Source organism: Lagopus leucura, unplaced genomic scaffold (assembly GCF_019238085.1).
Source record: "Lagopus leucura isolate 7727_CA_CO unplaced genomic scaffold, USGS_WTPT01 Super-Scaffold_100002, whole genome shotgun sequence".
NCBI lineage: Eukaryota > Metazoa > Chordata > Aves > Galliformes > Phasianidae > Lagopus > Lagopus leucura.
Genome location: NW_024962263.1, coordinates 87,838,576 through 87,862,743, shown reverse-complemented (window position 1 = coordinate 87,862,743; position 24,168 = coordinate 87,838,576). Strand labels below are relative to the sequence as shown.

General features: G+C 48.5%; 1 protein-coding gene across 2 annotated transcripts in view; it reads left to right on the top strand.

Moving 5' to 3' along the window:
* Window positions 1-22,964, top strand: part of PTP4A3 (protein tyrosine phosphatase 4A3) — a 41,548-nt gene extending 18,584 nt beyond the window's left edge. Inside the window, exons 1-6 of one of the 2 annotated variants that reach the window (XM_042868642.1) lie at window positions 10,017-10,326; window positions 14,785-15,525; window positions 17,092-17,184; window positions 20,385-20,515; window positions 21,045-21,119; window positions 21,506-22,964. In XM_042868642.1, the coding sequence (XP_042724576.1) occupies window positions 15,421-15,525; window positions 17,092-17,184; window positions 20,385-20,515; window positions 21,045-21,119; window positions 21,506-21,623 (522 nt within the window). In that variant the 5' untranslated portion in view covers window positions 10,017-10,326; window positions 14,785-15,420 and the 3' untranslated portion in view covers window positions 21,624-22,964. Of the gene's footprint in view, window positions 1-10,016; window positions 10,327-14,784; window positions 15,526-17,091; window positions 17,185-20,384; window positions 20,516-21,044; window positions 21,120-21,505 lie in introns of those variants that run through there. The other variant, XM_042868641.1, reaches the window with a different exon arrangement.
* Window positions 22,965-24,168: the final 1,204 nt, after the last annotated feature.

The window sequence follows — 24,168 nt, the reverse complement described above, 5'->3', positions numbered from 1 at the left end:
GTGGTCTGCGTCCTCAAATGACTGTGGGCAGGGCAGCAAGGCAGGAAATTATATCCTTTAATGCTAGACGTGTAGTTTAGATGCTAATTTCCCAAGAGGAGCACAGTTGAGATATTTCCGAGTAGCTGGGACCAGGAAACTTGTCCATCCATCATGGACCTACTGGAGCGAGTCCAACAAGTGGCCATGAAAATGGTGGGACTGGAACACATCAGCTTCCAAGAAAGAGAGCTGGGACTGTTCAGCCTGGAGAAGAGGCTCAGGGAGATCTTAACAATGCCCAAAGAGGGAGAGATACGAAGAAGACAGAGGATGGCTTTTTTCATTGGTGCCCAGTGCTAGGCCAAGAGGCACAAACTGGAGCCCAGGAGATTTCCCCTGAACATCAGGAAGCTCTCCTGTGCTGTGCAGGTAACAGAGCACTGGCACAGGTTGCCCAGAGAGGTTACTGTACCCAGAGAGGCTGTTGGCTCTCCTCTTTGAAGATCTCCAAAAGCCGCCTGGATATTGTCCTGGGCGCTCTGTGTATGTGTCTCTGCTAGAGCAAGAATTGGACCAGAATGACCCAGAGGTCCCTGCCAACCTCAACCATACTGTGACATGAATCGTGAAACATCAGGCACTCACCTATATGTATTTCCATACTTTTATTAGGATTTATTTAACATGCTGCATGCCTCTCCCTGCTTCTGGACCGTTGGAGACACAAGACGTTTTGGCAACCCATGTAAACCTGTATGGGGTGCACCTCCACAATGGCTCCCCGCTGCCAGCAGCAGCCCTGTGGCCTGGGAATTTTTGCAAGACTTGGCAGTGGGGCTGTTGTGGGATTATTTCACACAGGACCCAAAAATACTGTCGTCAGGGTAGCACTGGTTGGTTCAAACGCAGGGTCAAGTCCCCAAGAAGTCGAGACTGTTGATGGACAAACTTAAGCATATTCAAATGTTTCATCTGATTTTCTTGGATTGCAAAGTTTCCAAGGGAGCCAAAAAGCTCGCTTCTCTTCTTGTTTGCTTTGCAGACCAGCGAGACAGCTGGGTTCAGTGAAATTAGGAAGCTCAAGTTCTTGTAGCAGAGGGGGCAACTGGAAAAGCTCAGATGTCTGTTTCAAAGTCCATACGATCAGTCCAAGATGTCATGCCTCAGTCTGCTGCCCTGTCTCTGCTCCCTGCCTGCATTCAACATCAGTGCGGATGGTTCAGGCGTGAGGCAGCCCCGACCTTGAAATCCTGGCTTGAAATCTCTCTGAATGTGTAGCAAAGCAATGAATCTGGAGGCGTTTCTCTCAGTAAAGGTCGAGTTGGGAACACGCAGGCGTTTCTGAGCTCCTGTGTGCCAGCACTGAGTTTGGATGAAAGCATGGGAGATACCGGGTGCGACCAGAGCATGGTTTTAAACTGTGAATGAACTCTGAAATAATAGCAAACTTGAAGCAAGCCTGTGTTTTGGGCCAGGCTGGCCGTGAATCAGCTTTGGAAAAATGAAAGATGAAACTTTCTGACTTCAGCTGAAGTTATGAACTTATAAACTCTCAATTATCCAATTAACTGGAGGCAAGCCAGAGAAAAACATTTTTCGAGGCGAGCATATGGGGTGGCTGCATGAAAGTGAACTCATTCAAAAAGGCGTGATTTGGAGACAAGTTATGCTTTAAAATCTGGTGTTTTAAAGACCGGGTTAATCCTACATGCAGTTTGCTTGCTATGGGTTCCTGAGCTCCTCTTGAGCATCCTCAGTCCCATTGCTCCTTGCTAAAACGTATGGGAACAATAAAACACATAGAAAATGCTGTCTTCAGTAGGTTGGTTACCTGGAAAAATTTCTTCCCAGCAGTGGTAAGGTATTGGAACAGAGTGTCAGGGAGGTGGTGCAGTCACCACCCAGGGAGGTTTCCAAGAAAAGAGTAGATGTGGCACTGAAGGACATAGTTTGGTGGGCATGATGGGATGGGTTGACAGTTGGAACTGGATGATCTTAGTGATCTTTTCCAATCTCACTTATTCTCCATGAATGAGATTGGTGGGATGGAATTGGAATTGGTACAGGGACAAATTTGGTGATGGTCTCCTTCTGTTCTTCTTTGACCATCTTAGCTTTCAAAGAGGGGCATTGTGCACACAACTTGGCAGCAGCTCTTCCCATGAGATGGTGGAAGTGCTACCAGAGAATTTTTTTGAGTTCTGTTTGTTTTAGTCAAGTGGGCAGGTAAAGGATGGGTTTTATTGGTTCCTGGGTATCAAAGGGCTGCACCTCTCATAACCGTCTGCTGGGAATTGCCCTCATCCTTGGGGCTATGGCTGTGAGCTGGGAGGATTGCCAGGATGTGCTGTAGGTGAGGAGATGGTGTCACCGTGCTACTGCTGGTGGCCCTAGTGTCTGTCCCTTCTCTGTGTTTCCAGTGCTGAGGGGTATGCTTTGCAGCAGGATGGTCATTTGAAATAGCTTTTGGGGACTTTAGGAAAATCAATATGCAAAAACCTTGACTTGCTTTGGATTGAGCCCAGGTGCAAAACACAGCCTGCATTGACAGGAGCTGGAGATCCAAAGTTCCCAAAGTCTTGTTGGTGTCATTGCTGGGCAGAGTAAATGCAGCCCATGGGTAATGCTTGGGGAAACTCATTTTACTGAATTTCTAGTAATCTAGTTTCTATCCTGCTCAGGCCTTACTAATGTCTGTAGAGAGGATGTGTTCCATCTTACTGAGAGTGCCATTTGCAGTAAATTTGGAAATGGAACGGGGAGGGTTCTTTTCAAGCAGCTGATAATGTTGCTGGGGAGCAAGCAGCTGAGTTTCATGTCATGCTGGTGTCTTCAATTAGCGCTCATTTAGCATCCCTTGGCTGCTTGTCCCTACCTCATGCTGCCCACTGTGCTGTGCCAGGGTGATTGCAGATGGGCTGGGATTGGCTTCAACTGAAAATAATGCTTTTTCATTTTCTGCCCCCAAGGTAGGATCAAGCTCCTGAGTGCAGTTGCCCAGGAGGGAGCAACCAACAAGAGCTCATAAGAAGTTCTGGGTTCTGCAGGGATGGAGGAAACCCCCAGTTTTGCTGTCAGCTTTTCAGTGTTCCCTTGCTGATGGGGCTGAACAAAGCTAGGATTTCAGCTGACTTTTTGCTGAAGCAGATGAGCCCCATTGCTGTAACTAAGAGGACATCTTTGGTAGCCCTCATCTCCCCCTGCCCAGGCTGGACTGCAGGTACAACCCATCCCTGGGCTGGTTTTATTCTTAGTTCTCATGTGCCAAATCTGCAGGATACGTTTGCCAAGTAGTAAAACGTCCTTTCTGCTGGCTGCTCTAAGTATTCTATGCACAACTCCTTTAGGAGTGCTTTTTTTTTGCTGAGATAGTTAAAATTGTATGGATTTCAGTACAGAGCCAGGTATATTAATAGGCATGCCCTCATTAAGTTGCACTGAGTTTGTAAGGGAGGAACTGAACAGCATTAAGCGCTGGGTATTTCTGCATGGTCCCCAGCAATTCTCCCAGCGTTATATTTTCTGTTTGCAATAGCTGGGCTCTTTAGGAAGCAGAAGGAAACAGAGGTGGAAAGAAATGTAGGTGCAGGAGGAAGAATTGGGAACAGCTGTGTGTCCACCAGCCTGAAACCATGTCGTGTCCCTCTAACCCCAAAGCAGAGAAACCACTCCCAATGACTTCTGCTTTCCTAAGGAGAAAGGGGTGATGGGGATGCCCAGCCCAGCCTACAACAGGGTGTGTGCCAAAATGCATTGAGGTGAACCTGAAAATAAATATTTGCTATTTTCATCATCACGACCGATGAATTTACACTCACAGCTTAATTGATGCAAGCTGGGGAAGCTCATTCATTTTCAGCCTGGTTAGAGCCTGCTCCAGCGCAGCAAGGGTGGCCAGGAAATGCCACCCACGCTGAGGTGTCAAGATGTCACTGAAACGATGGGGAGCAGAGCAGCTTGCGTGTCTCCAGTCCATCAAAACTTCCCCCGCGGGGCTGGGAAGGATGCAGTGCACACGTGAAATGCAGAGTCCTGCCTGGCCCGTCCCTGACAGATCTGGCTGTAGGAGCTGAGGAAGTTTTCCTGCTGAGCAGGGTGGGGAAGCTTTGCATCTCAGCCTTGATTTAATTTTCAGGTGATAGAAGTGTTTGCTTCCCTGCCCGGCACGTCTGAGCAGCCAACACGTCCAAACACTTCCCTTTCTTTAGGGAATTTGAATTTCCCTGTAAACAGCACTGGTTTTATGCAAATATCCTAATGAAAGAAAGCCAAAGCATGCTCATGATTCTTGGGCAATTCTGTAGAAATCAGGTGCTCCCTTATAAACCACATACTGCCATCCATGGACTCCTGCGGCCTTAAAATCACTGTGTGATGACCACTTCACCTCCGTGTAATCCTAAAAGTCTGGAAAGGTGCAGTGTCCTGCTGCTGGTTTGCTTTCCCTTGGTGCACCATTCCTATGGGATGTGTGTTGTGGTTTAACTCAGCAACGCAGTTGTTTTCTCCCTTCCCCTCTTCCCAGTGAGATGAGGGAAAGAATCGGAGAAAAGAGAAGTAAAACTCATGGGTTGAGATAAAATTAATTACTAAGATAGAGAAAAGGAAAAGGATAATAGTAACAATTGCATATATATGTGAATGTATGTAACAAGTGATACACAAGCAATTGCTCACCACCCCCCATCCAATGCTCATCTAGCAACCCCAGCAGCAGAAGAGAGGGTGATGAATCCCACCCCCTTCAAAACTCCTTCCACATGACGTCATATGGTATGGAATACCCCTTTGGCCCTCAATCAGCTATCCTAATTCTGTTACCTCCCAGCTCCTTGAGCCCGTCATTGTAAAGGCTTTGGCTCAGTGCAACACTGCTTAGCAGCAACCGTAAACATCAGTGTGTTATCAGCATTGTTTTTCCCCTAGAATCAAAACACAGCATCATCCCAGACAATCTGAAGAAAATTCCATCCCAAGTGAAACTGTGACAGTGTGGCATCCCCACTTTTTGCGGTGTTCACATGATGCCCTGTAGCATCCGCTTTGTTGCTGTAAGCAAAGGGTTTCTCAGCTGTAAACCTTTAATCTCTTCTTTCCTCCTCTTCCTGCCGTTCCCTCGAAGACGTCATACTTCTTTAGTGCTCTCCAAAATCACCTGGACACAGTCCATTGTGGCCAGCTGTGCAGTGCTACACAACATCCTCCTTGCTTTCTCTGCCTGGATGGGAAGTTGGTGGGCAGCAGCATCCTGTAGAGTTTCTGGTGTCTCCTATTCAGAGCAGGCTTTTTTTGTTCATATGAATAATTCACTGGCTTTTATGAAGGCCAGGCTGGATGGGGCCTTGGGCAGCCTGATCTAGTGCTTGATCTAGCAGTTGGCAACTCTGCCCACAGCAGGAGGGTTAGATCTGGATGATGTTTGTGGTCCCTTCCAACCCAAGGCATTCTGTGATTCAATGATGAGGGCACTGCTCAAGCTGAGCACTGGTCTTGGAGGCTTTCAACACCATGCAGTCCCAATGCACATGGCTGGTTGATGATCTGAGAGGTTGGGTGCCCTGTCCATGAGTGCTTACGTCTCCATGTGTTTGGTAATGATTACACGTAGTTCAGCAAAACATCTTTCTTCTGGAGCACCATCTCCTTTCTTGCTCAGGCTATTTCTTCCAAAGCAATCCTTGATCCTGCCACCTCCTTCCAGTTTCGTTCCTCATCTCCCTGGTGGATCGGACATAAAGGACAGCTGTGACTTTCATCATTTTGTTCCCTCTGATCTTTTATTTGAAAGAAAACCACCTTTATTTGCTCTGCAAGCTCTGATGGGTAGAGGAGGCCAGCACAGCATCTCTCAATGCCGGGCTTTTGCGCAAGAGTAGCTGCGGGTCAGAACAAAGCCCTGCTGGGTTTTGTCCCTGCTCATCAGAAAGCGGCAGGTCAGAGGCACTCACAAGCCCACTTTTATCCCCAGAGCTTTGTCTTCATGCTGTGTTTGCAGAGCAATGTCCCAGGATAACCGAGAAGCTCTTGCTGTGGCTTTTTGCTAGAGCTAAGGCTTCTGGATGAGCTTTTCAGAGGAAAACTCTGTTATTTGTCCTCTACATGATGTGGGCTTAGGGTCCCAAAGCATAAACCACACATCATCAGTGGAAAGGCTGCCAAGAGGAGCAGTTTCTGCTGAGTGGTGACAACAGTCAAGTGTGGTGAGGATGAGGAGGAGCTATCCCAGAGTTTTCCACACAGCACCATCCTCATGGGCTGGTGGTTGTTTTGAAGATTGCTTTGGTGCCTAGCAAGAGGGAGAGGACTTGTTGCATTGCCAGCAACCAGAAGTGCATGTCAGCCTGCCTGGCAGCCTTTCAGCATCTAAATGGGTGCTATAAGAAAGAAGGGGACAGATTCTTCAGGAGGGTCTGTTGTGATAAAACAAGGGGAAATGGGCTGAAACTAAAGGAAGATTTGAATTGTAAATAATAAATAATTGTACAGTAAGGGTGGTGAGGCACTGGAACAGGTTTCCCAGAGAGGTGGTGGATGTCCCGTCCTTCAAGACATTCATGGTCAGGTTGTACAGGAGTCTGAACAATGTGGTGGAGCTGTAGATGTCCCTGTTCATTGCAGGGGAGTTGAACAAGATGACCTTTAACAGTCCCTTCCAGCACAAACGGTTCTGTGTTCATGGGGAGAAACACATAGATCCAACCCTGGAGAACATCCTGATTACAAACATTTGGAAGGACAGCCACCAAGAGCACATGCTCTGGATGATGGAAGTAACTTAAAGATGGGGTGGGAACTATGAACTCTCTCAACTTGGTGCCAGTAGGGGCTGCTTTTCTTTAGTGTCTGACTTCTCTGAGCAGTCTGGCTTGGTGCCACCGGAGAATATCTCTCTGTAGAACTTATCACAAAACACTCCGGCAGAGCGTGTTTTCCCAGGTTTTCCATATTGCCATCCTCAACATATCACAGGACAGTGTGTACTTTGAACACTGCCCACAGATCGAAATCCACCTGTTGAGTAGGTTGAGTTCCCGTTTTCGTCAACAAACGTCCATCAAAGCCACCGACAGCTGTTTGGCGATGAGGTTGTGCAAGACTTGCTGCTGATGCAAAAAAGATGACCGGTGCCCTTTTGTTCAGGGCTGCTCTGCTGTCATTGGCTTCCCAAAACGGTAGGACCAAGTGGTGAGAGGTGCTTACACAGCAGGTCCCACCACGAAGCAGAGCCATGTGAATCATAAAATCATTGAGGTTGGAAAGACCAGTGATATCATCTAGTCCAACTGTTGACCTATCACCACCATGGCCATTAAACCATGTCCCTGAGTATAGTATCTCCACATTTCTTGAACACCTCCATGGACAGTGACACCACCACCTCCCTGGGCAGCCTGTTGCAATGCATTACCACTCTTTCTGAGAAGTTGTTTTTCCTAGTATCCAACCTGAACTTCATCTGGAAAAACTTAAGGCCATTACCTCTGATTGTTCTCTGATTCCTGCCCTTTCCCCATAGTGACAGTAGCTGCCCATGTTTCTTATGCTTCCCCAATAAGAAGCATTACTCCCCTCGTCTTGCCCTTCGGACACCTGCCACGAGTAAACTTGTACAAAACACTGCAAGAAACCGAAAGAGCAGAGGTCAGATGTTTAGCTGCGCTGGGTATTTGGGGTTAGAAAGGCACCAGGCTTGAGGTGCTCAAGGGAGATGACTTGCACCAGAGTGGGCTTGTGCCTCTACGTGTACCGGGGGCAGGAATGATGCTTCAGATTTTATCTTTCCACAGATTTTTTTGGGTGAGGCAGGAAGCTTGGAAATGACCCCTCATTTGAACTTTTCTGACTCCTGTCACCAAAAACAATCCCTGAAGGAAGTGAGGGGACCCAGCACCCAGTATTTCTAGCTCGCTTTGGAACTTGGGGATCCGCCATCTCCAAATAGTCAACCGTTTACACTCCCCAAAAAACACTCTGCATATTTGGGAGGCAGCCAGCCTTCGGCATGCAATTACCATTCCCTGCAGAGCTGGCCTCTTCCCCCTCACACCACCTCTTTTTTTTCCTTCTTCTCCTTTACATCCAAGCCAGGAAAAGCCTCTGACGTTGGCTCCACAGCCACAAGCTGGTGGGGGAAGGCAGCAGAGAGGATATCCCAGATCATAAAACAAAGTCCACACCGCCCATAAGTTAACCCACTGCTGGGCATGGGATGGGGGCTGTTTTCCCCCAAATACTGAATGTTTGGTGCCTGTTTTGCATTTTTCATGAGCTTCACCCACTTGCTGAATCTCTTCGGGTGCAAGCAAAAATTGTTAGCACACACCCCGAATTCGGATTGCTCGGGGGTTGGGGAGAAACATGAAAACAGCAGTAAAGGGCTGTCTGGAGCATCTCGTCTCATCTCCAGGGCTGTAGGTGCCTCTCTTCAAAGAATAGAGCTGCAAATAAAAGATAAAAAGGAGTTGATCATGTTACCCAGGCCTCGGGTGCATTCCCTGCTTGCACAATGCTGGGAGGACTGTGCTTTTCTTGTTATCTGTCTGTCTGTCTGCCTAACTATCTGATCTTCCCCATTCCTCCCTCTTTCCCCTCCTCCCATGCTTGCCAGTCTCCACCCTGACACCGTGCCAGCATCCTTGCTCCTTTCCTAAATACCACCAAACTCCTTCAAGTCTGATTAGGGCTGTAATATGAGGAGCCATACAGTTCTTTTCTCTGAGTCTGGGTGTGAGCTGCTGTTTGCCATGTGCTGTAAAGGAGGTGGAGGAGATGCAGAAACTCCTCAGCCCCTCTCTCCATCCCAGCACCCAGAGCAGGATGTACAGACTGCTGCCTTTAGCTCTGCCCCCCAAGCACTGCTCCTGCAGTGTTTCTTGTTTTTGTATCTCTCCTCCTGGACCTTTCCTGTCAGATTCCTGCTTCCTTCCGCACAGATGTGGCTGGAGGAAATCTCAGCGCGATCGCTTTCCTCCAGCAGGCCCCACTTCTTCTCCATGTCTTGGGGCACAGGGGTGGTGGTGCGTCCCTTGTAGACCTCAGTGTGATCAAGGGTGTACATGGCAGTGATGGACTGGTGCAAAACTTCTACATGAGAGTGACTCAGAAACTTGTATTCAGTTTTCAGGGTGTCAGGCTGGAAATGCTCTTGGTGCAGCTGGAGTTGGGAGCAGAAAAAGAAAGACTCCGTCATAAGGGAAATGGACTGGCATCATCTTGCTACTTGGGATGAAGCCAGGAGAGTAGCTGAGCAAATGTAGCACAGATGGGTGTTTTGTTAAGTTTTTCTGAAGGTGAACTTTGAACGTGAGATGTGCTCACTCAGGAGTTATATTTATATACGGGTAAGATACGTATCGTCTGGGTGAGTAAGGCCCTTTGTTTCAAGTGCTGCTGCTAAAACCCATGTGGAGCAACAATTTGGCTCCGCAGAGCTTCCTCTTCCTTTGCTTGGGGAGTTGCTGTGTTTAGGAAAACCTGACTTAGCAGCTGCATCCAACTAACAGCAATGTAAAGCTTAACACCAGCCAGTCTAGCAGTCTGGCATCTGCTCATCTGTCCAGTCCCTATTATTAACTGCATCAAGGAAGACCTGATCTCTATTTTTCACCACAGTACTAGAAGGACAAGTAGCTCCATCCCTGCCATTGCTGGTCCATCCCCATATGGCTTTAATAAGGCCAACGCATGCTAGACGGAGCAATCACACTGCAAATAAATAATTAGGAAGAGAGCCCAAGAGAGCCCAAGAGAGCTCCCCTCTGCTCCAAGATGGCCCCAAGTTGCACCAGGAGGTGTTTAGATTGGATATAAGCAATGATTTATTCAAAAAGAGAGTAATCAGTTACTGAAACAGGATGCCCAGGTGGAGTCATCATCTCTGGAGATATTCAGAAGACATGTGGACATGGCACCGAGGGTCATTGTTCAGCGATGGGGCTCAGTAGGTCAGGTTGATGGCTGGACTTGATGATCTTGAAGATCTTTTCCAACCAAGATGATTCTCTTACTGCAACCTCACCATGCCAGAGTATGCTCACTCTGTATCCTCACTGGGCTCTTGGTTACAAAGCGTACATGCTTAGATTTCTACAAAAATCTATCCCCATGGTAAATTGGAGCTGTAGGATGACTTCCAGCTCATGGCTTCACTGGAGGACTTGCTCCAGGCTTATGCTGCCCCTAAACCAAGGCACTTCTTTGTGTCTGAGCTCTCCAGGCCTCCTGTCCCTAGGTTTTTTAGCACAGAAGACAGCACAAGGCTCTTTCCTGCACCTTGGTGTGCACCAGGATCCAGCCATGGTCATCCCATGCTTGCAAGACTCTCACACCCAGCAGCGTATCATGGTATGTAACCCAAACAGCAAATTGCAATGGCTTAAGAACACAAAACCTCCAGAATGCATGGAGACTGGGGGGGGGGGGGGGGAAGACACCCATCCAGACAAGCTGAAGTCCATGTGTGCATGCAGAGGTAAGGTTTTCAGCACAAATTGGGGCAAAATGAAATTCTGTTGTGCTGTCAGCCAAGCTGAGCTGCAGGATGAAGGCACTTGGGGCCACGTGGCATATCTCCAGTGTTTGTCCCTTGCTGTGCAGTGGCTGGGCGCTAGGAAAGAATGGCCCCATCAAGTGCCACCATGGCAGTGATGGGCTGTTCTCATTCCTTTGTTGTCCTCTTTCAACCCAGCAAAATCTCTTCCTATATCAGAGCCAAACTGCAGATATTAGGGTCACAGCGTTGTGTGCATTGTGGGGAGATAGTCCCCATCCCTCCCTGTGCTCTGGTGTGGCAGGCTTGTGGTGGCACTGGGGATAGAACAGAGTATCCAGCTCCTCCACTTGCCCACACTAGATTTCTTTCATTGGGCTTCATCTCAACGAGTTTGGGCCAGAAAGACCAGCACTGTATCACTACAGATCTTTGTCCCGGACTTGCTTATTGCATATAGAATCATAGAATCATTTGAGTTGGAGGGGACCCTTAAAGGCTGTCTAGTTCCAACACCCCAGCAGTGAAGAGGGACATCTGGAGCTAGGTGCTGCTATATCTCTGTGCTTCATCCTGCTTCCCTGTGGCTCTGCAGTCTGAAGGATATTTATTCACTTGGCAAGTTATTAATATTAGCCGAAATACCCTTGTCTGCATTGTTCTGCCATACTTAATATGGTAATCAGCATTGCAGCCTGTATAGCTAGGGATGATTTGTGATTGAAAATCCATTAGGAATTTATGGGCTTTGGGCTGAATTGCCAGGATGTGCAGTTGCCAAAATACTTGAAATGCTTCCACTGGAAATGAGACCTTGTGGGAAATGAGTACTTGCTTTTCTCATACACAGTTCCCATTGAATCTCCATTGCTGGCAGCTAGTACACCCAAGGCAATAAAAATACATGTAATACTCAGGGCACCAATGGAGCACTAACCTTGTGTCAGATGATGATGGATAACAGACTTCAGCTCCTGACACACAGTGCTCACAGCAGCTCAGCATCCCACAGCATTGTTTCGATGGCTGGCTTTAATCTGTGCATGAGGCACTTGCTGCTTTTTGCTCTGCATTGCGAATTGATGGTTGGATTAAATGATCTTTGTGGTCTTTTCCAACTTTAATGATTGTATAATTCCTTCAAACACACCTTGTTGGAGAAGGGTGAAATCTCCCTGCCAGCTTGGAAAACCCCACGTGGAGGATCAGGCATGGAGAGATGGACAAGGGTGGTTTGGGTTATTGCTGGTCTGAAAATCTTCCCCATGTTACCCACAGATAGGAAGGGACATCTGCAGGCAAGAGAAATGCTGCAGAATTGAGGGAGATGGTTTAGTGGGCACAAGTGATGTGTTGATGGTTGGACTAAATTATCTCAATTGGTCTTTTCCAACTTAAATGATTCTATGATTCTATAATACCATGCAGATACAATGGGAGTAAAGCACAGATGTGTCTTGCAAGGATACAGTCTAAGGCAATTTTCACTTTCTGAATCTCTTTAAGCAGGCACCTGTGACTGTCTCGCATTCCTTTCAACTTAAGGCATATGGAGAAGAAGGGAAAAATCTTGCTGCAGAAGATAAATGCCAGCCAGTTTGTCTTGGAAAGCATTCACTTGATGGGTTGCTGGTTTTTCTGAAGTCAATTCTGAGCAAAAATCCCAGCTTCTGTGATCTGGGCAGTAGGTGGTGAGCTGCATAGGGGGGATTTGCAAAACCCACTTGAGACATCGCATTCACCCCTAAGGCTCCAGTATGTCATCAAACACAATTTTAGCAAAGCTTTGCAGGAAACACCAGCTGCTCTGCACCAATCACTGCAGCCTGTATCATTCTGAATGCAGTCTGGCTTTGAATTCCACAAAGGATCAGGGTTTAGCATCACTCAGGCAAAGATCACCTTGAGGAACAGCAGAGCTGGCTACATCCCATCTCGTTTTTTTTTATGGGAAGAAAAAAGTTAGGAGTGAAACGATGGGATTGACACTGATAGAATTGAAGTGATGCCGACAGTGCTGCCAATTCCCAGCTAAGAAGAATGGCTGGAAAAATGAATTGGCTCTGAAAAAATCGTAGAATCATAGAATCATTAAGGTTGGAAAAGACTGCTAAGATGGTCTAGTCCAACCATCAACCCATTTGTCACCATGCCCACTAAACCATGTAAGAAGGAGTAGTCATTCTTCAAACCCTGTGTACAGTGTGGTGTGGATGCCATCATTCCCATCCTTGTGTCCCGCTTCCACCTTCTTCATGATCCCTTACCAAGAAAAACAGGGTTTGATTGGACCATGGTGCCAGAATCCCTTTGGTTTGTGCTCTTTTCCAGCTCCCATCTCCCTCTAAACTCCTTTCCATAAACCCATCCACATGGGGCTGGGCTCTGTGCTGCACACCAGGGCAGCGCCAGGGCTGGCACGTGCTGTGAATAATAAATAATGAGCGCACGAACATTGGGAAAGTCCATAATTTTCACAGCCAACTTGGGCACGTTTCCATTGGAAAGCTTCCCCATGCCACTTCAGCTGCTCCCTGGTTTTGGTTTTTGGTGGTTTGTTTGGTTTTTTTCCACTTCTTCTGTTTCTGTTCATTCCTTGGGTACCACTTGCAAAACAAAGTGGAGAGGGAGCAGAGAGAGAGTGCAGAGCAAGTGGAGTGGCTAGAAATGATGCTTGGGAAGTGTGATGAGCTGCTCAGTGCATGGCCCCTTTCCTAGCCCCTTTTTTCTCTCTTTACATCAGAGGCTTTTAAGTATAAAGCAATGTCGAGGGAATTTTCCAGGCAATGGATGAGAGGAGAGGAGAGGGGATGCATATTCTCCCAGCTCAGGTTACTTATGTACTTATGTTCTATTTTGAGGCTCCAGCCACGCGGTGCTAAGCAGCCACTGACCCAGGGAAGGGACAAGCTTCAAAACAAGAGTCTGATGGGAAATGATAGGTTTCCCTCAACAGAAAGCAGGGCTCAAAGCATTATCACGTTCACCAGTGTCTGTTCAATGTTGACTGGAGGCATGTCCATGGGGGAAATCTTATTTTCTCTGTTCCCTCTGTCTTAATCTTCATGGCCAGAATGAAATTTAATGCTGAACATTTCTGAATATGCAGTTCATAACCACCTTTGGATGTACCTGTGCACAATGGGAGGTCAACATGTTCCAGAACTTGCGTCCTGGGCAAACCCATTGGCTTCCTTCTTCCCATCACCGTCATTGTTATGTGGCCTGACAGTGATAAGGAAAGGGGAAATGGCTTTAAAAACTAGAAGAGTGGTAATTCACGTTAGATGTTAGGAAGAAATTCTTTACTCATAAGCAGTGAGGCTCAGGAATAAGCTGTGCAGAGAAGCTGTGTGTGCTCCATCCCTGAAGGCGTTCAGGGCCAGGTTGGATGAGGCCCTGGACAGTCTGATTTGGTGGTTGGCAGCCCTGCCTGTGTCAGGAGTTTGGAACTAGATGGTCTTTCAGATCCTTTCCAACCTAAGCCATTCTATGATCATGAACGCAAATATGTGTCCCTGCTGTGGGGTACTTTATGGGGAGCAGTATGCTGGCAACAGTGGGAATGCAGATGAGCAGTCAGAGTGAGCAAGGGAGCATCCATTCCCAAGAGCTGCAAAACCACATGCATGCCGCCCCCCTCCTCCACCAGTTCCCCTGAAAAAAGCTCATTTGCAGGCGGCTTAGGTGGCCTAAGAGCATTAGAGATGCATTTGGTTGACATTAGCTGCTCGAGTAACTCCGGGAGCATGTGGCTGATTAGGGGCAGGCTCAGCTCGTTGCGCACGGTGGAAATATTGCTGGAACGCTCCGGTAAGGTCTGGAGAGACAGGATGGGTGAGAATTGGGTTGCTGCCCCAACAAGTCATCCCCATGGGGTGTCTGCGAGCTTCTCTTGGGTGCTGCTGGGTGATTACGAAAATGCTGGGCTGAATTGCATTAGAAAAAAGCAGATGGATGCAGAAGGATTAGGGTGAACACGTGCCAGTCAGGCAGAGGAACATCAGGACCACCAGTGCTTCACCATCTCAGCCCCCCCATTCTCCTCCTTGCACCCTGTGTGTCATCCAGATGTCAGTGCTGAGGCTTGGGATGCTCAATGGGGATGCAGTGAAAGGCTGTAGGTCATCCCTTGGATGGAAGTGGAGTTTTGTCTCTCTACCCCTGTTCTGATTTCAGGAGGAGCCCCCATCTCAGCATCCCATCAACTGGGATGTGAAGGCAGTTCCAAGGCGCCATCCCAGGGCTTTCTTCGGAGGTATTCTCATCAGAACTGCCCTGACCACTATGTTTTGCTTTTCGTTCCTTTACAGCCTCGCTCTCCACCGGGATTTATGGAGGTGCTGAGAAGCAGCTTTGAGCTCTGCAGTCCCCGGACACCTCACCTCTCCCGGCATCCCGACCTTTGGATTTAACCATTCAAGGCTCCTGTGCATGGATTGCCCGAGCCAGGCACCGCTGCCGGCCGCCGCCGCCCCGTAGGCTCCCGGTCCCCCTTGCCACCCCCAAGTACTCCACATACCCCGATGGGGTAACGTGACGGGGCCACCACTGTGCCACCATCATCCCCATATGCAGAGGCCTTTCTAGAGCGCAGCACCGGAGGCGACAGCCGCTCGCCATTGCACACACCAAGGACACCAACACTACAACAAAGGGATTTTTTTTTTTTTCGTAATTATTATTATTATTATTATCATTAATATTATTATTACTGTTTGGCTTTCACCCCGGGGGCTTGCGGTGTGTCGAGGAAGCCAGCGCGCTCCCAGGAGCTGGGGTTATTTGCACAACAGTTGTACATTGAGTTCTCCATTCTCTTCTGTTTGTTCGTTTTTTTTTTAAGTGCAGAGAGGGGTGTTGGTTTTTCTTTTCCCCTCCGCACCACTCTTTTCTTGGGTTTTTCCATCATCAGCATCACCTCTGCATCATCCTTCTCTTGTCCCACCATGGCCCGGATGAACCGCCCTGCACCAGTGGAGGTCTGCTACAAAAACATGAGGTTCCTCATCACCCACAATCCCACAAATGCCACGCTGAGCACCTTCTTGGAGGTAAGAAGCAGGGATCGTGGATTACATTTGGGGGCTAAAAGCTAAGCTGCAAATGGTTCATTGGAATGGAATGGGAAGACCCTGTTCCATTGGACAGTGCAATGGAGTGTCCAATTGGTACCCAGCCCTGCTGGCATCCCATCCATGGTCCATATCTCCGTATCTGCTTCTTGGGGCAGGACATTTGGAGGACTCTGAGTATAGGGCTTGTCAACCCCATTGCATCCCCTACCAGCTCCCTAGAAACGCTGCACAAATGCAACCTCTCCTGCATTTTCCAGTATGTCAGTAAAGGACTTCTCACCCCAAATAGTCCCAGAGCTACCTCTGAGTGCAAAGAAACTTTATAGACACAAAGAAAAAAGCACAATCACCACGGTGTTGCAGCAGAGAGACGGTGGGCAAAACCACCCCGTGTTCCTGTACACCACACTGGTGGCAAAATTCACCTTCCCTCCAGATCTGCAGGTTTTTTTGGCTGTGCATACAGGGATTTTTAGTGATTTGGAAGCCTCGTGCAGGGAGGGGATCAGCAGGATCATCCAAGCCCCCAGCCTGCCACAAGCAGGCACAGGGATGATCTCATTCGGCGCCCGGCCGGGGCTGATACACCGGCACGTAATCCAGGGGCAATCCATGCCTCGGGTGATAAGCCCAGCTGGAAAAAGCCCAAGTCCCGGCGTGCCTGCAGCACGTTCAAGTAATTAACTCATGGGGTACAGCAGCAAAACACCTTCATCAGTCAAAGAAAAGCCTCAAGCAAATGCTCAATGAATTCATGGGGAATGCGCCAAGCACTCACTCATCTCCATGCACTTCTGCAGGGGAGTTGAATCCTCACTGTACACCCAGTAATTTCTCCTTTAGAGGATCTGTTGCTTTGGAGGAATTGTCTCCTTTTTGGGGATTTTTCTCTGGGACATCCATTGCAGCTCAGCATCATGCCCCATGCTGTTGGTTTTGCTCTTGGCACTGGGCCCCTGGGTGCTGGTTTTTTTCAGCCTGGAGATGGGCTCAGTAATCTTTATGGGTCCCTTCAAACTCAGGATATTCTAAGGTTCTAAGCTTTGGTTGCTTATATGGGGAGTATGATGTGCTTTTGAATACCTCCAAGGCTTTAAAATGAAATGATGCTCTGGATGAAAAAAGCTCATGCCTATGTGGAGGTTTGGTGCTCTAGGATTTAATGTTTCATTGGGAATTAGTTGAAATTTTTCCTTCCTAGCCCATGCCGACTATGGGGGATTTTTGCTTGGGCATCCAGGTTTGGGCATGATGCAGTTTCTGGGAGTGTATGGTCCATGTGATCATAGAATCATAGAATCATTAAGGTTGGAAAAGACCACTAAGATCATCTAGTCCAACCATCAACTCATCACCACCATGCCCCACTAAACCATACCCCTCCGTGCCATATCTCTCCTTTTCTTTAACACCTCCAGGGAAGGCCCACCTCCACGAGCAACCTGTCAACATAGGGCTGGGCCATGTTGAGGATAACCAAGGTACAACCCAGCGGGATTTTCCCATATCTGCTCATCATAAAACCTCTCCTTCCCTCTCCAGGATCTGAAGAAGTATGGTGCCACCACAGTTGTGCGAGTGTGTGAAGTGACCTATGACAAGACCCCTCTAGAGAAGGATGGCATCACTGTCATGGTAAGTGGAGGGCACCCCATCCATGCCTCCTACCCATCCCATGGATGCAAAAAGAAATGCTGCTCCATGATGGGACACAGAAAAGCTTGGGGTCCCTACATTCTTGGAGGGCAGCACTGGGATACGATGTTTTATGCAGACATGTATTGCTCCAGGTGAGCACTCAGCTTTTTGCACATCCCAAAATGGATGTTTTGTGGGCAATTTGGCTCAAATGGGTGTTAGGGCACAGAGAGGAAAAACTGGGGATGGCACCAAGGTCCTGACACCTCTCTGCTACCCAATCCCTTGTGAGACATAAGGCTGCTCAGTCAGCAAATTCTTGTCGTGGTGTGAGCAGCATCTCTGCTTCATGTCCAGGCACCCACGTGATTCGATCAGAGGGACTTAAAGATAATGAGGCTCCTGCTGGGAAAGCTGGAAGTGGCTGGTCTCTGTCCAGGACAGATAGGAGATGACGGAGGAGATGTATGTGGGTTTGGGGCAGTTGCGGTCTTTCCACGGCACTGCAGAAGCCTTTGGAAGATTTTTGTGTTGTCTGAGCTGCAGGCTCCCTGCCGTGCAGCCAGAGCTTCCCACTTAGCTACTGTTGCTCAAATAGGATTCCTGCAGCAAACCTTCCCACGCAGCCAGCAAAGGGAGTGTTTTTAACAAGTGGGGAATTCTTTCCAAAATAAACGAAATGACACAGGCTTTCCTTGGTTGACAGAGGGAAGAAGCTACAAATAGAAGGAGAAATTCAGCTTGCTTTGAACCAGCATGCAGCACATGCTTCCCAAAGCTGGGGCAAAACTGAGCAGCAAACACCATCCCTAGGGTCCGCTTAGCATCCCTTGTTCAGCATCGCTCATGCTTGCCCGGGAGCTTGAAGGCAGGGTTTGAAAGCCAGCTTTGGCCTCAGGCAGAGGCAGGCAAACTCCCTGCTTCCCGGCGTCAGGCTGAAATTGGGCTGGTGCTTTAAAAAAAGAAAGCATTGCCCACGCACTCGAAACTGTGACTCATGCAGCTGAGCCCGCAGCTGCCTGTGCTGCTCTGTGCTGGGGCTTGGAAGCACCCAGGGAATGAGAGCCCTTGATCCCACATGGAAGATATCCATCGTTCCCGTTACCCTCAGCGTTATCTTATCTGAGGGGTATTAAAAAAGCAGAGTGGCTTTTTTTTGCTCTTTTACTGGGGAATCAAAGGGAGAAAGCAGTGAGAAGAAAAAAAAAAAGAGAGGATGCTGAGCTGGCACAGCTTGGTCTTTATCTCAGGTGATAAATAATTGGAGATGATGTCAGGTGTGATTGCCGTGCTGGGGAATTGGCACAACCGGTGCTAGGTGAGCTGAGAGCCCCGCGGGGCAGACAGTGAGTAATTGGATAAAGGCAGCGAGCTTTTGGCAAAGTCCTTGTATGGGGCAGGCATGCTTCTGGTGGGCTCCAGCCTTTCCACTGCTGGAACAGGGAGTTTCTAGGAGGAGTCTGGGAAGTCTGGCAGTGCTGAGAGCACATGGGGAGCTGCCTGGTGTGGGATGGTTGAGAGTTCTCTTTGTATGAGATGTATCCTGGATGTAATGAATATCATAGATATCATAGAATCATTCAGGTTGGAAAGAACTTCTAAGATCATCTAGTCTAACCATCAGTATAGGCAAGTCCTAGATGAAAGACATTTATATAGAGAGCAAGATCAGGTTGGATATTAGGAAAACATTCTCAGAAAGAGTAGTGAGGCATTTGAATAGGTAGGTGGTGGAGCTACCATCCCAAGAGGTTTTCAGAAAAGGGTAGATGTGGCACTGAGGGGCATGGTTTAGTGGGCATGATGATGATGGATTGATGGTTGAACTAGAGGATGTTAGTGGTCCTTTCCAGTCTTAACAATTCTATGATTCTATGATATGTATCTTAGATACAGAAACTCAGCCTGGAGGACTCCAGACAGAAATAGGGTAAAAGGCAGAATTCAATCTACACAGGAACTGTGTCCTACCTATACATCCAATATGTGGGATATAGTTACCTGTCTTTATAAGATATATCCTATATAGAAAGATGCCTACATCTTAGATCTATGGTAACCTATAGCATATGGATATCTCTGTATATTTTCAGCAGATAGAGATCTATATCGTATTTTTCTGTGGATAGATATGTGCAGATATACAGAGACATCTCTACATTATATACTAAATATATCCATTTATATACTAAATATATCCATATATATAGAATCATTAAGATTGGAAAAGGCCACTAAGATAAACCTACCCAACTGTCATCCCATCACATACTGACTAGGTATCCTGACCTTTTCTTTGAGGAATAGGTTCAAACTGGTCTTGTCCTGGACATCCTCCTTGGCTCAAGCATTAGAATGCCTTGAAGCCCAACGTGTTCATTTCCTCTCAAAGCCTGATGGACGTTGCATCTCTGGTTCAAATCCCAAAGTGAAGTGAAGCTTAGTGCTTTTTTGCCATCTTACACCAGGGACTCAAACACAGCAGCTCAGTGACTCACCCTGTAGCCACAAAGATTCTGGCCCTGTGCTTCTCACCTGTCAGATTTCACTGCATCTCATCCCAGCTATGCTCTCCTGCCCATTGTTGTCACACATGCCACATTCCTCCTGCCAAATCCCCCATTTTGGAAGAGAAATCCCTATACTGGGAGAAATGTGCAATGTCAGCTGTTTGGTGGTGCCCATAGGGAGGGGAGGAACTGTCCCTCCCCCAGAATACTGCAGAGGAGAAGGGAAATGCTTTTCTCCCCAGCAAAGTGGCTTTGTGCTCCTGGCACTGGATTTAAATGGGAGCTGATGAGAGGAAGGATAGGGCTTGTGGCTACCCAAAATTCAGCACAGCCAAACGGCCACTGCCAAACCTAGTGTGTTGGAATGAAATTCCAGATGAGTCTGGAGGAGGCAGACAATGGCCTGTAAAGGCAAGAGGACGTGGGGACAGGATCATGTTGGAGGTCATGGAGGTACTTACAAAAGATGAGCCTCTTTCTAGGGGTCAGGAGGATCATGGACTTGGCATCATCCAACCCAAACCCTGAGCCAAAGGATTTGTTCTCACCTTGCTGCACTATGAGCTCAGTTCCAAGAATAAGCACCCACCAAAAGCCATCACCTCAGGATAAAAGCGGTCCTTTATAGTTTTCAGTGTGGGATCTGCTGAGTGTTTCTCTCTTCTCATCCCTCTCCCATCCCTGCAGGATTGGCCGTTTGATGATGGAGCACCCCCTCCCAGCAAGATAGTGGAAGATTGGCTCAACTTACTGAAGACAAAGTTCTGTGAAGACCCCGGCTGCTGCGTGGCCGTGCACTGTGTGGCTGGCTTGGGGCGGTGAGTCGCAGTCTGGCACAAAGTGGGAAACAGCCACTTGTTTCCCCTCCCCCTTTTAACAGGGTTTTGCAGTAGTGAGGGTGTTAGTGGGAATAGGCATTGATGTACTGCTCTCTGAGCACATACTTGCTGAATTCTGGGTACCAGGGGGTATACCAGCAATGCTCAGTGCCTAGCAGTGCATTTGCTTTTGTAATCTTATTGCAGTCCTCTCACTGAAATCAGGAGCTGCTGCTTAGCCTTGCAGCACGTGAGGGCTGTGTTTTGCATGGGTATTTGTATCTGCTTGTACAATTTGCCTCCAAAATCATTCTGCTCATTAAAGCTCAGCTACCAGCCCTGTCCTGTAGGTTTTACCTGTGGGATCAGCCACTCTTTGAGGCCACACTCGCAGCCTAATCTCAAGAAATAACAAATCCTAGTGCTGGTGCCTGCCCAACCGCCCTGTGGTCCCCAGCCTGAGATGGAATGTGAGTGCCCAAATTGGAGGCATAGTTTGGAGTTGAATATTGCTGTTGTTGCCTTTCAGCGCTCCCGTCCTCGTTGCCCTGGCTTTGATTGAGAGTGGGATGAAGTATGAAGATGCCATCCAGTTCATCCGACAGTAAGTGCCCTGGCAAGCAGCGTTTCAGCACAGGGGCCGAATCACAGAGTGGTTTGGTTGGGGTTGGTAGGGACCTCTGGTTCCATCTGGTCCAGCCTCTGCTCAAGCAGGGACACCCAGAGCAGGTTGCCCAAAGCCGTATCACAGCAGCTCCTGAAGATGTCCAGGGAAAGACACTGTAAGGTGGGGAGGAAGCAACCCTGAGAATCAGAGCTGTAAAAGGCTCAATGCCCATCACAGTCCTTGGAGGATGCACACTGCTTCAGCCTCCAAAATCCGTTATTTGCTCCAGGCAGGGGATTTTCCACCACAATGGCTGGGTTTGGATTGGTGTTCTCCTGCTGTGTTGCTGACTGCACCAACCCCTCTGTTATCATTCCTTGCAGAAAGCGCAGAGGAGCCATCAACAGCAAGCAGCTGACCTACTTGGAAAAATACCGACCAAAGCAGAGACTGCGGTTTAAGGACCCTCATAACCACAAGAACAAATGCTGCATCATGTAACCTCAATGACCTCTTGCCAAAATTTGTGCACACAGACACCCGGGCACTCGCACACATCTCCCCTGTCTCTTCCCAGCCCCGTGCACCCCCACGCACTGCCCCATTCGTGGACCCCACTGCTGGGGGCTGGAGAGGGGGGGGACACGGAGCACAGCCAGCGTGTCCCAGCACCTGGAGCGCACTTGCCTTGCTGAATCCCCAAGAAAGGATGCTCAGCCTAGCTGCAGCCCCAGAGAGGGAAGGCAGTGCTGCCCTTTGACTATTGACATTAGCAGGCAAGGAGTTCATGTGCCAGTTCTTTTGTCGCCTTCCTTCTCTTCTTCCTCTTCCCCTTCCTTTCCTGTTGCACTGAGATCAAGTCCAGCACAAGGAGAGTGCGCACAGGGGCACTTGTTTTTTTGGGAGTGATATAAGTAGAGCTGTGCCAGCCATGGAGGGGTAGGGAGCAAGAAAGCTGGGGTACCCACCTTTCCCACCCTTTCCCCCCCAAAAAGGGCTGCAGCAGTGGGTTTGGAAGTGAGGATGGCTCAGTGACCTCGGGAGGAAAGATGGTGATGGCAGGGAGAGGAAAGGGGCTCGTAGCATGGTGGTCGTGGGAACGGCTGAGCTGAGTGCCCCCCAGAGCTGTCCCCTTTCTCCTGCCCCCTCTCCATCATCCCCCATGGGGTTTGCAGAGGGCTCACTGCCCCTCCAGGCCCTGCAGGTATACAGCAAAGGCATCAGAAAATTTGGGGATGATGGCAGGGCTTTGAGGTACCCAGCTTTCAGGGGTGCAGGGTCAACACTGGGTCCCACCAAGTGCTGGATGCTCTTATTTATGGCTTCCAAACTCAATGCACGGAGTGATGGTTTCTTTCCCACCGTGTCCCCTCTGCTGAGCTTGCAGTGATGCAGTGGGACTGAGCTCATGTGCTCAGCATCTTTGTCATTGCATCCCCAAGCCACGGCACAAATCCAGGTTCTGACTGTGATGCCCAGTGAACACAAAGTGCATTTTGGGGCATGTCCACATCCTCCACCACTATGTTTGCTGGCCATGGGGCTGGGAGCTTTCCTAAAGGATTTTGGGTGCTCCTGGCAAGAGCACATCACCAAATTTTGCACCTGCCTTTCCTCCCTTTCTGTTGGCATCTGCAATGTACGTGACACCTGGCACCCCAGATCCTCACCAGTATGTGCCATGGGGTGGATATAGAGCAGCCCCTGAGCCAGGACAGCAAACATCTCTTAACTTTCTGCCTTTGAATGCTTGGAGCAGTGGGCACGTAGGGGGCACAGGTGTGTTTTTTCTTTTGATGAGGGTAAGAAGAAATTTGCTAATTAAAGGAAAAAAAAACAAAACTGTTTGTCTTCTGCACGTCCTCTGGCCTTTATTTCTCCCATTGCTGCCCTGTAGAGCCCAGGAGGTGACTTTCAGCCCTCCTGTCTAATCCCCAGCACTATCACCAGGACATTCATGTGGCCCAAGTAATGTCCCATATATCGTAGAATCATAGAATGGCCTGGGTTGAAAAGCACCACAATGTTCATCTAGTTTCAACCCCCCTGCTATGTGCAGGGTCACTCATATCCTCTGGGCTCACTGTCACATACCCCTCAGCTGCAGAGTCACAGATGTTTGGGCAAGGTGAGCTAGTCACCCAGCATCTGTGGTTTGGGGCCGCCCAACTTGAGATGCCTTCACTGCCCTGTGTTGGGTATCTCCAGAGCTTTGTGTGCCTTCTGACTATCCAGAAACAGTTTGGAGGGCTCATTTCTTGGAGTAAATGTTGAGGAAGTTAGGCTGAGGATGAGCTTGGAACCCTTTGAAAGAGCTAGACCCACTGTATATTAGAGATGACCACCTCAGGGGAAATTTATGGTACCAAGCCAGGTGGACCTGTTATACCAAGCTATTATACCAAGCCCCACATAGTGGGGCTGCTCAAGATCCCTTGAGTTTCTGGTGCCCCATTTTAGGCTGTTGATTCCCATGTTTCATGGGGAAAGCAGCGGTGGCTGCAGGGTCTGCTCTGTTGGGAAGGGTGATAAAATGGGCTGATTAAAAGGCCTGATCCTGTATTAAAGCAACCTCTCTGGGTGGGTCATCCTCCCCTTCCTGCCCCATCATGTCCTGCTGCTAAAATAGGTGCTGTAGCTGCTGCTTTGTCCCCAGAGGTTTTAGGAAGTGGCTTGGAATTGTGACTGAGGCAGCCCCAATTCCTCTTAGAGACCTATGGAGGGTTTAGGATGAAGTGATGGGAACCACCATAGGGCTATTTCTGCCCTGACAAACAGAGGAGAAATGTTGTAAGTCTAAGCTTGTTTTGGGATCACTTTGGGACGGGCTTTGCAGTGCACTTCATGTAGCATCAACCCAACCACCTTAAAAATAGGGAACTCATGTAAAAGCAGTCCTTGACCTGAAAAAATCCATGTGGCCAAATCTTGAGCACCTCTGGCTGGCAGAGCAGTGTCTTGGTGTCTTTCAGTTTTGTGAGTCACTGCAGAAGAAACCATGCTGCTTTAATTGCCCTATTTCTTTTCCTTCTTTTTTTTTTTTTCT